Source organism: Oreochromis niloticus, linkage group LG15, assembly GCF_001858045.2.
Source record: "Oreochromis niloticus isolate F11D_XX linkage group LG15, O_niloticus_UMD_NMBU, whole genome shotgun sequence".
Classification (NCBI taxonomy): domain Eukaryota; kingdom Metazoa; phylum Chordata; class Actinopteri; order Cichliformes; family Cichlidae; genus Oreochromis; species Oreochromis niloticus.
The window spans coordinates 21,650,735-21,663,446 of NC_031980.2; the positions used below are offsets into that span (position 1 = coordinate 21,650,735).

General features: G+C 39.2%; 1 protein-coding gene across 5 annotated transcripts; it reads left to right on the forward strand.

Moving 5' to 3' along the window:
- Positions 1-2,779: 2,779 nt before the first annotated feature.
- LOC100709400 (GTPase IMAP family member 7) lies at positions 2,780-8,626 on the forward strand. 5 transcript variants are annotated; one of them, XM_019345497.2, is made up of 3 exons: positions 2,786-2,916; positions 4,568-4,630; positions 7,657-8,626. In XM_019345497.2, exons 1-3 carry the CDS (start codon positions 2,892-2,894, stop codon positions 8,382-8,384), a joined length of 816 nt encoding a protein of 271 aa, XP_019201042.1. In that variant the 5' UTR covers positions 2,786-2,891; the 3' UTR covers positions 8,385-8,626. The 5 variants fall into 5 exon arrangements, with proteins under 5 accessions (XP_019201041.1, XP_019201042.1, XP_019201043.1 ...); XM_019345498.2 differs by having other exon boundaries at positions 4,571-4,630; XM_019345495.2 differs by lacking the exon at positions 7,657-8,626 and adding an exon at positions 5,848-7,183 and having other exon boundaries at positions 4,571-4,630.
- The last annotated feature ends 4,086 nt before the right edge of the window (positions 8,627-12,712 follow it).

Genomic DNA, 12,712 nt, shown 5'->3' on the forward strand with positions numbered 1-12,712 from the left:
GCTGTTACAGTTTAATAAAGGTGAATTGTTCAGCAGCACTCACAGTCTTTGCCTTTTTTGTCAATAATGATCAGTTAATATTTCAATTGAAAAAATTAAGTAGGATTTAAAGCCATAATTTGTGTTGCAGGAACATAATTGCAATGTGTTTACATTACACAATATCATTGCGTACCACTGGCAATCAAAAATAAGTTGGTGTTAAACATTAAAATATATTGACATTATGCAATGCATTGATATTATGGTAACAAATAAATAGTATGTACATCAAACATGATTTTTTAAAGTAATCTGATGTAAATAAAATACTTTGATTTGACAAGCATTAATTACTTGAGGGAAAGTGGAAAATTAAGTCAGTCATACTTATTCATATTATGTGGGACCGATGTACACAATAAAATCAAGTAAATTGAAAGAACTTTTTTTTTCAGTGTGGGCAGATTAGGTGCACTTCGCTTTTACTTAGCTGGGCCCCCTTTTTGCCTTAATTCTTAGTGGTAAACATTCCTCATGACTGTTGGTTCATATTTAAATGATAGCATCACACAGTTGCTGCAGATCCATGATGGCACTCCCCCACTCCCCCACATCCCAAAGGTCTACAGAAGGTACACTGAACCCAATTTCATATTCTAGAGACCCATGTGAGGTGATTTGAGCTGCATAATATGGCACAATATCCTGATGGAAGCAGCTATCAAAAGATGGGTACACTGTGTCATAAAAAGATAGACATGGTCAGCAACAACACTTTGGCTTTTGCATTTAAAGAAAGAGCCCAAGATTACAGTATCCCACACATCAATATACCCACCAGTCTGAACCAGGATGGAGCCATGCTTTTGTTTAAACCAAAGTCTAACTCTGCCTTCCAAATATAAGAGCACAAATTAAGACTCTTTAGAACAGGCAACATTTTTCCATTTTCTATTTTTGCTTTGGTTACTTTGGTTTTAATAATTGGTTATTTGAGTTACTGATGCCTTTCCATCAGCTAGAAGAAAACTGGCCTTTGACCTCTGTTATCAACAAGGCATTTTGCTCAGACTGCTGACATATGATTATGTGATTATTTGCATTACTGAGGAATAGAACAGGTGAGCCTAACAAAATGGCAAGTGACTGTATACATTATAAAACTAATCACAATCTTGATTCATTTCTAGGTCCTGGCAAAAAATGGCAGAGATGAAGATGAAGCAGTTACCTACAGTATGGTGAAAGCTTCCTCCTGCTCTTATCCCAAACCTGTAAACCTCTATGCTACCATCAACAGCCTGAAACAATAACAGAAATGTGCAACATTACATAAAGAGACATACTTTTGCTGTGTGTTTTGCTTAAATATTAATATTTCTTTACCTATGCTTTGATATTTTTTTTCTGCCTGTTTTTTTAAACAGTAATGAGATATTTAATTCATCTTTTATTAATGCAAAACTAATAAACTGCAGTTCTAGTGTACATCAATAAGCACAGCTAGGTATTCCTGACTACACATCACAGTCCACATACATCCATACTACTTTTTGAATAAAGCAGCTAGAAGGTTAGTTTGCTGATAAATTGATCTCTTCTCTCTCAGTCTCTTATGTCAGAAACAAAACAGAGTGATCAAGACAATCACAAATAAGAGGCTACACAACAAAATCTACATATTACAAAGCTGGAAAAGTAGCACATATAAGGCATTTTGAAGGACGATAACATTTGTATTTTATTCCTCTCAATAAATCTCATTCACTTGTACTCGGATCCATTCAGTCCTCATTGCAATTGTATTGATTTGTTTACCTGTTTGTTTAATGACCTTGTTTTCAGATCACAAAAGTGGAATGAACTTCAGGTTGCAAATGTTTACCCAAGACAGCAACTGGTTCTTGTAGCCTTGAATGACATTTTAGTTTTTAAATTTAGGCTGTTTTGTATTTTTATATTTCTTTATACTTTCATGTGTGTGTGTGTAATAGCAGTTTGTGCAGCCCCTGCTGATGTATTTACACTAAATTTCTGTATTTAGATGTTTTCAGTGATGTACTCAGGTGTACTTTTGTTTCCAGCAGACATATCTTTTGGGAATGTGCAACAATCAGAGCAAACCATATTTTTATAGGATGTCTGGAAACAAACACAGAGCCATTCACTTGTTGAGAAAGTGGTATATTGAGTGTTAAAGTTTATATGAAATGAGTTTACACAGATGTGATTATCCTCTTATTTAGCAAACAATCCCGTCCTATACCACGTGAGAACAATTAATGTATCATTTTCGTTGTAACCCACAAACTGAATAGTAACATAACAACACTCATTTATCACTTTTTTACAGAAGTAAAAAATCACTACTTCCAAGTCTAGTTGGTTGGAATGGAGGCGAACTCAACTGGATCCACTCTCCCTGTCCAGTGCGCTTCCAACTCAGGGGAAACAAATTCTGTCGGGAATAACTACCTGATTGACTGTAGCTTCACAGATGAGGGCTTGCCTGACAGCAGTCTTACTTTTTTTTACAGTGATTTTAAACTTGCGCCACAAAGACAGATAAAAACGAATAATATCTACAGGATCATTTCAAACCTGTTGTATCATGTTACCTTACATCAACATTATTTTTGAAGTGTTTGACGCACACTAAGAACGTTCGAAACAGGTGAATTCTATGAATTCTATCTGACTTCCTACATTGCCACATTGCACTTGGCAGCAGCTCTTTTATCTGCTCCAACTCGTGATTGTGTAAGGGATGTTGAGTGAGGGGGTTATGGGCAGGCTATATTACAGCTTTTTCGGTGAAACGAAACTCTTCACCATCTGGAGACTGGAAAGTGACCACACTTGATAGATCAGCTGCTTAGAAAAAAGCAAACAAACAAACAAACAAAAACATGAATAGCAAACCTGCAATGAATAGTGAGTACTTTCACAACTTTTATTCTCATTTAGAGCTAATATGCTTTTCTATAATAGATATCACAGATATTTATGATTTTGACGTTTTATTTATTGTGTAAGATTAGAAATAATCTATTTATCCTATATTTTGTAAATACTCTATCTTTACTTTACGTGGTTCTTTTGTCTTTATAAAGACAAAAATCTGAAGTTAAAGTCAATAAAAAGCCAATTAAATATGTTTTGTGTTTAAATTATAGAACAGTTCAAATGTAATCATTCTGTACAAGGGAATGATTTCAGTGTGTTTTCCAGTCTTCTACCTTCTACCTTTTGAAAGTTATTTGGTATACTTTATATTAAAGTTCATATAAAACGCCAGACACTGCTACTTAAAGGTTGAAGTCAGGTGTGTTTGGCTGTCTCCGAATCTGATGTTCACATGAACTACTCATAGTTAGTCTGAGCCGTGTATTCCCCATCAGCATGAGGGGATTTCCATCTGCTCACTTTTCATTTTCCAAACCATCTTTCATGCATTTAGTTTTAGATGTGACTTCTCCGATGAAGAAGATAAAAACAGATGAGAAACTGTTAGATTATGTAGATATTTAAAAAAATGTTTTCAGAATAAATGTCTACCAAAGTTCGTTCACAAACATGAGAACATTAGAGACCGAATCATGCAGTCAGTCATTTCAGTCTGCAGCATCTAAAAAAGGGGTTTCTCATAGTGTGCCCAAAAAGAGAGTTTGTTTGTTTAGTTTTTATTACATCAAACCATCAAACATCAAACCAGATCAAACCAGGCCTGGTCTGCGGTACCGCTGCAGGGGAGATAGACAGACCTGCACGGCATCTGCAATCACGCCAGCTTAAAAAGCTGTGCTGTCTGTCTGTGGTCGTTGTTGTTGGTGATGTGTATTCGGCGGCTGAGCTGGAAAGCTGAGACTGAGTCGTGTGTGTGATACAGCAACTGTAATAACAGTGTTCAAAAATGCTGAAAAGCATAAACACGTCGCCAGGTCTGCTGTGGTTATATTACACACACATTTGACTTTCAGATTATCTGCTTTATTCGTTTTTTTTACTGTGTCAGAGTATAGATACATAGGAAGAGGTAGTTTTAGATCATTAGAATTAAAAGTTCGAAATAAAAATCAAAGTCAGCTTTATTGTCCGTTCTGCAATACAATGCAAAGGATTTAAATGTCTCCCCCAATCCACGGTATGCAGCTAAAATAAATTAAAATAATAAATAATGTAAAAAGAGAGCTGTAACATTATGAGATACCAGCATGAAAGATAAATAAAGTATCAAGTATTGCAATCTAATGTGATGACATCTTTAGAGGATTTATGGTATGTGATGGTCTGAATCCCCTGCCACAGACTTCTTGTGTCTCTGCTATCCTTGAAATGGCTCATTACCTTTCTTTGTGACAAGCACATCCTGGCAACTCTCAAATTGCCTGTGTTGCAGGGATTAAGTAACCTGTAGATTATCCCCAGTCAATCATTTCAGGTGGCCATTGTCTGTCCGTCATACCATATATGCATCTGGTGATCTGGACAGTGATGGACACACATGTACGTGTATTTTTGTGTGTCAGCCTGTGGGTTGTAAGTGGCTGCCTCTTTAAACATGTTCCAATCTTCTGTGTCAAAGCAGTCTGTGCTGCCATGGCCCCCTCTTCCACCTGCTTCGGAACTTTGTTGGCTATCACTCAAGGTCTGTAGGCTCTTTTTTACATAACACTGATGCAATCATAGAAGCCTAGGTGGGGGAAGGGGGACACCTTGTATGCTATTTTTCAGGTTGTGTAATGCAGGTTCAGTGCGCTGTTTCCCATAGTGAGAAAATCAACATGTTGATGAATTTTTGGAAGCACAGTCTTAAGAACTCCATCGTTGAAATCCCCAGCTAGAATGAGGAAACCATTAGGAAAAGCTGTCTGTTGAGCACTGGTAGCTGGATAAAGTTTGCTGAGTGCTTTATTCCTATAGTTGTTGTTTGGAGTGGGTGAGTAAAAACAGCCACCAGCAGAATAGTTGTAAATTTCCTCAGCAAGTAGACAGGTCGGCACGTAACGATTATAAACTCTGCCACTGGTGGGCAGTGGTTACTGACCATCACAGCAAAACCTTTGATTGTTCAGAGGATGACTTAAAATGTCTAAGTAAATAATTAACAAAGACGCACATTTATACAGATAATGACTAAGATATACACTAATTATCCGTGAGTGTATTACTATAGCGTTTTACATTAAGAACTGTATCTATCCGTCCACACATACATATTCTTGCTCTGTGGGCGCAGTAGCCTAATAGAAAGTGCTTAAACCTCTCTCTCCCCATCCATCTCTGCCATCTCATCCGGTGGAAAGCTGAGTTAATTTGTTGACCAGGTTCTATTTAACTCTTCCCCAACAAACCTTTATAGGTGATATTATAAACCCTGTTTAGATTCAGAATCATCGAGAGAAACCTTGTGGCTTTAACAGTGTTAAAGCAATGGTGCTTCCTGCTGGTGATATGTGGTCATATCACTTGCCCTCATCAAATGCTTTTAACAGTCACAATCAATCTTTTTGAACTGGAACAAAATATTTAATCAAAATTACAAAAGTGAAAAATATATGGTATAATCTGTGACAAAGGGCAAGTATAAGGATGTGTGAAACACAAGTGGGGGAGCCAGGAACATTATCAACACTGTTAGCAGTAAAACTGACAATAATTAATTCAAAACAGAATTAACTTTAGTGTGGTGTCTCTGCAAAAAAGGTAATGGTCATGGCCATCACTGTTGACCAGTTTGGGCTGCAAAGATCTAAAGCTTTTATTTGTTTCTATTCAAAGCATTATGTAAAAATGTTTGCATATATAGTGGTTCTAATGGAGGTAAACAGGTAACATCATTGTGTTTGTGAAATTCTTCAACAGATGTAAAGCAAGGAGATCTCAGGATTGTACTTGTTGGGAAAACTGGAGTTGGGAAGAGTGCAGCAGGAAACACCATTTTAGGAAGAGATGCTTTTAAATCTGAGCTGTCTTCTTCCTCAGTGACAGAAGTGTGTGAGAAAAAGATGGGAGAGTTTGGTGGCCTTAAACTGGCTGTAATTGATACACCAGGACTGGGTGACACAAATAAATCTGAAGAGCAGGTGAGGAGCGAGATCGCTCAGTGCATGTCCTTTGCTGCTCCTGGGCCACATGTTTTTTTGGTTGTGCTCCAGCCAACCAGATTCACAAAAGAAGAACAAAAATCAGTGAAAATCATTCAGACAATATTTGGAAAAGAGGCACCGCGTTACACCATGGTCCTGTTTACCCATGGAGATGAGCTGAAGAAAAGACATGCCTCCATAGAAAAATTAATTAATGAGAATCCAGATCTCCGCCGCTTCATCAGTCAATGTCACAGAAATTATCATGTTTTTGACACCGATGACAGAGATGCCTCTCAGGTCAGAGAGCTGCTGCTGAAGATCCATGCAATGGTTCGACTTAATGGAGGAGGCTTCTACACCAACGAAATGTTCCAAGAGGCTGAGAGAGCCATAAAACAAAAGATTGAAGAACTTCTGAGAAAACATCCAGGCATGAATCTTGAAGAAGCAAGAAGAAAGGCAGAGGAAGACAACTCCTTTATTCAGGCTGTTCTAAAGGGTGTTGTTATTGGAGCTGCTGCTGGAGGTCTAGGTTTAGCTGCTGCTGGATCAGCCGCTGCTGGAGTTGCTGTTGCTGGAGTTGCTGCTAAAGCTGGTGTTGCTGGAGTTGCTGTTGCTAGAGCTGCTGTTGGAGCTGCCGTTGGAGGTGGTGTAGGAGCTGGTGTTGCAGCTGCATCTGTCGGGGTTCCAAAACAAGATATATATTTCAGAGTGAAAGATGCAACAGGATGCATCGTACAGTAATTAGATCATTCCACCCATATGATAAATTTAGATAAACTTTAAACTATAATTCATATATATTGTTAATATTTTCTAGTCTGTCACCATATTATCTTTATCATGAGGCTGATTTGTGCTCTGATATAGATATAGATTAGCATCTTATTTCTTTAATTAAATGTGTGATTAAATGGTTTTTTATTTTTTTGTCTGTCCTTATGCTGTATGTCAGTAGAAGACCGTGTCTAAACTGATTCTCATGCACACACACACACATTTATGTGTGTGTACATGTGTGGCGTGTGGGGTTTTCTGTTGATTAAAAATCAGAACAATTCCGTGCCTTTCCTGTACTTTATGCATGTTCTAATAAAATATAAAGATGACAATCTGTGTCAGGACTTTTGTTATACAACATTATTTAAAGCATCAACATGTGGCCTGAATCATTTCAACATTCAAAAACTAACATTTGGAAGTTTTCTGAAGAACACCTAATCACTTCACTATACAGTGTATGGGGTGGGAGGAAGGCAATTTGTTGTTTCTGAAATAATTCAGACCCTCATATATACATGAGTCTCACTTTGTTTGTTTGCCACTGATGGACTCAAAGGTGATCAAAGCAAACACCCTGCAACAGTCCAACGTTTGGTCAAATGTGTCCCTCTGGATTATTGAGGATAAGAAATGTTAAAGTGATCCTTTTAAAATAAATCTGCATCAAGAGAAAAAGCACATGCTGTCTGAAATGCTGTTTATTGTTATCTGCTGTTTATAAAGTGAGCTATTATGTGTTCAGGTGGTGAGCATACTGAGACACTGGTGTAATACCCCGTGATGACCTGTGTTGTTTCAGGCTCACACCTCAGGGTGGTGCTGGTGGGGCAGGAGAGAGTGGGGAAGAGTTCAGCAGGAAACACCATCCTGGGAAAGAAGGCGTTTGACTGTAAGATCAGTTCCAGCCCGGTGACTCTGTGCAGTCAGAAACTAGAAGCTGATGTTCAGGGTCGCAGAGTCTCTGTGGTCGACACTCCTGGACTCTTCAGCACTCGGTTGTCTACAAACATGGTGAAAGCAGAGATGTTAAAAGCACTCGAGCTGAGCTTTCCAGGTCCTCACGTTTTCCTCCTCGTCCTTCAGCTCGGAAGATTCACCAAACAAGAGCAGGAAGGGCTGAAAACCCTGCAGATGATGCTGAGTCCTGACGTCTCCAAACATACCATGGTCCTGTTCACCTATGGAGACCGACTGAAAAACACCATCGACATAGAGAAGTTTGTCAGCAAAGACAACAACCTGCAGGAGCTGCTGAAAAATTGCAGCGGTCTGTACCACGTGTTCAACAATGAAGAGATGGAAGATAGATGCCAGGTCCAGAAGCTGCTAGACAAAATAGACTCTATTACAGATGGAGGACATTTGTACTATCAGAGAAGCTTTGAGTCACAGAGATCTATCAGGAGTTTCTACCTGTGTTGCTGGGGTTTAACACTCTGGGTTCTTAGACAAGTTCGTCGTGGTTACATGGGGATATACAGCACTGTCTGTTTCATCTTCACATGGTGGGAGACACATTTTGAGTGAGATAAAATTGTAGAATGAGGCAGAGGAGAGAAAGAACACAGGAAGATGGCTGAGAAACAAAGGAGGAAAACAGGAGTATGTGACAGAGGAGGAATATTTTCATCAGTCCTTGATACCCAGAGTTCACACATCCACATATTTTATTAACTATATGTCCAGATTAGGATCATAGCTGGGTGGAGTCTATTCCAACTGACAAAGGTGTGGTTGAAATCTGAAATAAACTGAGGCGCACGCAACCAGGTTGTCTTGATGAGTTGTATTTACCTTTGCAAAAGGGTCAAAAAACAGCACTGAGAAATTAACAGTAGTCTGCATGTTTTTGACAAAGAGAGACTGTAAGCCTAGATTAAAAAAGAAAAAAGAAACATTTTATGTCTCAGAATCCTGGGTAATGAAAGATAACTTGTACATAAACATGTGTTACATCTGTAAGATTAAATTGAGAGCACTTAATTCAGTAAGATCAGCCTGACACAGAAGCAGCAGAATCTCCAATACACTCTTACATTTATTGATCACACAAGTATTTACAATTACAAGGTAAACATGAGCTCTAGAAATGCGCACAGGTTAAATCAAGGTCATCATTGTCTGAGCTACAGAAAGAGTATTGTTGTGTTTAGTGTAGGGCAACAGTTATGAGCAACAAAACAGAGGCAAAGCATCCATTTTACACTGAAGCGTCTGATTCTTTATCAGAGTAAAGATAAGTTGGGATCCTCAGGATGTTCCTTGGGGTCACGTGCACACTGAACCTGCTGAGATGACAGGGAGTGATCAGTAATCCATAGAAGTATCAGAGTACTACAGTACTGTAACAGATTTTCACACTGAGGTATGGACAGATAAAACACATCAGAGCAATAATTATGATATTTAGCTCTTTCATATTGCACACAGGTAAGTCAGTCCATCACACCATAGTACCCTGTCCCTCTACAGTTCTGCTGCATCTCAACATGTCACTTTCATAGTGGTTAGGGTGAGGTGTTCTGTCTGCTGACCCCACCCATCACCAGGGACTTCTCCAATCAAAGGCAAAGGTGAGTTCTTGTCCCTTTCCCCAGCAGCAGGCAGCAAAATTTTAGATTTTAAAACACTGCATTGTATTTGAGCAAATGTTTTAATGTGTCTAGATCTTCCCAGCTGTCACATCTGTACACATCCATCAACATCAACCTTCCCTCTACAGTGCAGGTGAACAGATGTACCTCAGAGCCAGCAGTGAGCAGTGAGTATGAGGTGAAAAGGCTTTATTGGGGGCGATCGTGCCTCAAGAGTTTACAGTTCGTCTTGTAATCGGAAGGCTGCCGGTTGGAGCCCCGGCTCAGACAGTCTCGGTTGTTGTGTCCTTGGGCAAGACACTTCACCCGTTGCCTACTGGTGGTGGTCAGAGGGCCTGGTGGTGCCAGTATTCGGCAGCCTCGCCTCTGTCAGTGCACCCCAGGGCGACTGTGGCTACAATGTAGCTTGCCATCACCAGTGTGTGAATGGGTGAATGACTGAACGTGTAAAGCGCTTTGGGGTCCTTGGGGACTTAGTAAAGCGCTATACAAATACAGGCCATTTTTATTGGTAATTAAATAAATGATCCTTGATCATTCTTGATTTTGCTTTAGGATATTCTATTGATGACTTTCAGTTTTGCAATCCAGTGTGTCATTTATGTAGGTCATTTAGTTTTAGTTCTCATAGGGTTTTACTTCTACTATCTCATTTTCCTGTTGATGCCACTGTTTCTGTTGTCGTGTCTGGTTTGATTCTTCATCTGTATTATTTTTTCAGTTAAAAAATTTTATTTCTGAGATGACAAAGTTTTTTAAAAACAAATAAGAGTCATGGGGCAGGAAGTGAGATCACAGTTACCAAAGGGAATCAGTGCTGTAGTTCTCTGGAAGAAGCACTTTATTTAGTCACAATTATCAGAGTGACAAATAAGAGCAACAGTTGAGAAGCACAATAGTTCAGTACAGATGGATTAAGATGTTTTTGTTAAGGACAGCAATGCTTCAGCTAACAGGAAAGAGTGCGTATACGTGATATTACAAAACCTGTAACTGTACTGTTATTGTGGAAATGTGCCTAGTGCCATTTGACAGAATTAGTACTTTATTTTTGTTTGAATTGTCATTAAACTGCTTAGTGCTGACATATATACTACATGCCATTACACAGTATAGTGGCTCCATTAAAGATTTAAATACTCATTATATATATTACATTTCTTAATACTGATACATCCAAGGGTTATGTGTTATTGAAGTGGTTCAGAATTCCTCCTTTAAGTATTAAAACTGGTAAGAATATGAGTAACTACAGTATAATTACTATCGATTCTAAATAGCATTACAACATCTTTCACAAAAAAGATGGTTTTTTTTCTCAGTAGCAACAACTGAACAATCTCACATTTTCATCAAAGATAGAGATGAAGTCACTTTGTCTTGTGGAAATGTGACAGATGGTCAAGATAAATGTAACAGAACTACCTGGCTCTTCAGTAGTTATAGTAAGATGTCATTAGCAACACTGCTTGAATTAGGGAAGATTCACAAACAAAGCAAAATCCAATCAGAAAGACTGAGTGTTAGAGAGGGATAATAGACCCCTTATGTCAAACTGAGTGATTTATGACCCCAACAAAAATGATTTAGCAATAAAGGAAGTAATAAAACATACGGTAGCCATAAAATTATGATATTAATAAAATTATTATACTAATAAATTATGATATTTAATAACTCATTAATTCCCAATAATTACAAAATTATTGGTTATTAAAAAATATACAATTTTATCATCAGCAGCATTTTCTAATTTTTTAAGCCAAAAAAGGTTTACTTTTTTAATGGGTAAAAATGCCATCTGTTCGCGGGCCTGTGTCTTTTTCCTTTGTGTGTGTGTGTGTGTGTGTGTGTGTGTGTGTGTGTGTGTGTGTGTGTGTGTGTGTGTGAAAATGTGTTAAACCACAGTAAAAGTGCTTAGTTAAACTTGTGCTTTTGTAACGTTCAGTATGGCGAGACATACAGGTTGCATGCCCCGTTGGAAAACTTCAATTTATTTGCATTTGTTTAATCCGACATATGAAAATGAGAATTAAACTCCGGGTCACAAACTCTCGTGATCCCCAAAAAACAACCCTCAAGCATAAGCTCACTGTGCCTCCCACCTAACCCCAAACCTTAGGCAAGTCAACAGGATAAACTCCTGAAAAACCCTCTGTCTTCTCCCGAACTCACACCGCTCCTAAACCCCATACGCTAGCTTACTAGGGACTCCCCATCTATCCCCAAACCCTTGTGTGCGATAACAGGGAAAACCGTTGGTCGTGGGAAGAAAACCTCTTTTTACAGTGAAAAAAACCCCTAAACTTCCAAGCAAGCACCGAGTGCGCTGCCACGTAATGGGAAATTCACAGAGAAACTCGCGGATTCTTCAACTGACCGCTGCAGCACACCTGCACCAGGGTAAACCTCCGTCTACCCCACTCCTGCTTTACAGGTGAAAATAGAGCAACAGGACCGTGAGTCCTTGATTTTATTTATTTTCTGCTGTGTTTTACTTGCATCTATTTGAATGAGTGAGTGTAAACACAAAAAAAATATTTTATTTTATGTGCTGGAATGTGCAGAAAATAGGTTTAAATGTTAAACAAATTTCTTCCAGTCAGAGAATGTTACATATAATTCAATTTTTGGGGTTTGTGTGTGTTTGATCAGTTGAAGTCTTTGTTGTGGAGTCTGACAGCAGTGGGGAGGAAAGACCTGCGAAATCTCTCCATCCCACATCATGGGTGCCGCAGCCTGCCACTGAAGGAGCTGCTCAGTGCTGTCAGAGTTTCTTGCATGGGGTGGGAGATGTTGTCCAACAGGGATGACAGCTTAGCCACCATTCTCCTGTCACTCACCACCTCCACTGGGTTCAGAGGGCATCCTAGAACAGAGCTGGCCCTGCGGATCAGCCTGTTCAGTCTCTTCCTATCCCCGGCAGAGATGTTGCCATGCCAGCAGACCACACCATAAAAGATGGCTGAGGCCACCACAGAGTCATAGACGGTCTTCAGGAGTGGGCCCTCCACTCCAAAAGACCTGAGTCTCCACAGTAGGTACAGTCTGCTCTGACCTTTCCTGTAGAGGGTGTCTGAATTATGAGTCCAGTCCAGTTTGTTGTTCAGATGAACACCAAGGTACCTTGGATGTTCAGTGGTTGCAGTGGAGGATGTTGGGGCCAGATCTCACTAGGCCACTGCAAAGCACCAGCAATGCACTCAAATGCTGAAAAATAAGAGTCCACCTCAGTCTCTTTAAAAGAGGGCACTAAAGCAA

Coding starts and splice junctions, on each gene's coding strand:
- LOC100709400 (XM_013267826.3), top strand. CDS start 2,892: ATGAATAGCAAACCTGCAATGAATA. Junction 2,917..4,567: donor TAGCAAACCTGCAATGAATA/GTGAGTACTTTC, acceptor TCTGTGTCAAAG/CAGTCTGTGCTGCCATGGCC. Junction 4,631..5,847: donor TTTGTTGGCTATCACTCAAG/GTCTGTAGGCTC, acceptor ATTCTTCAACAG/ATGTAAAGCAAGGAGATCTC.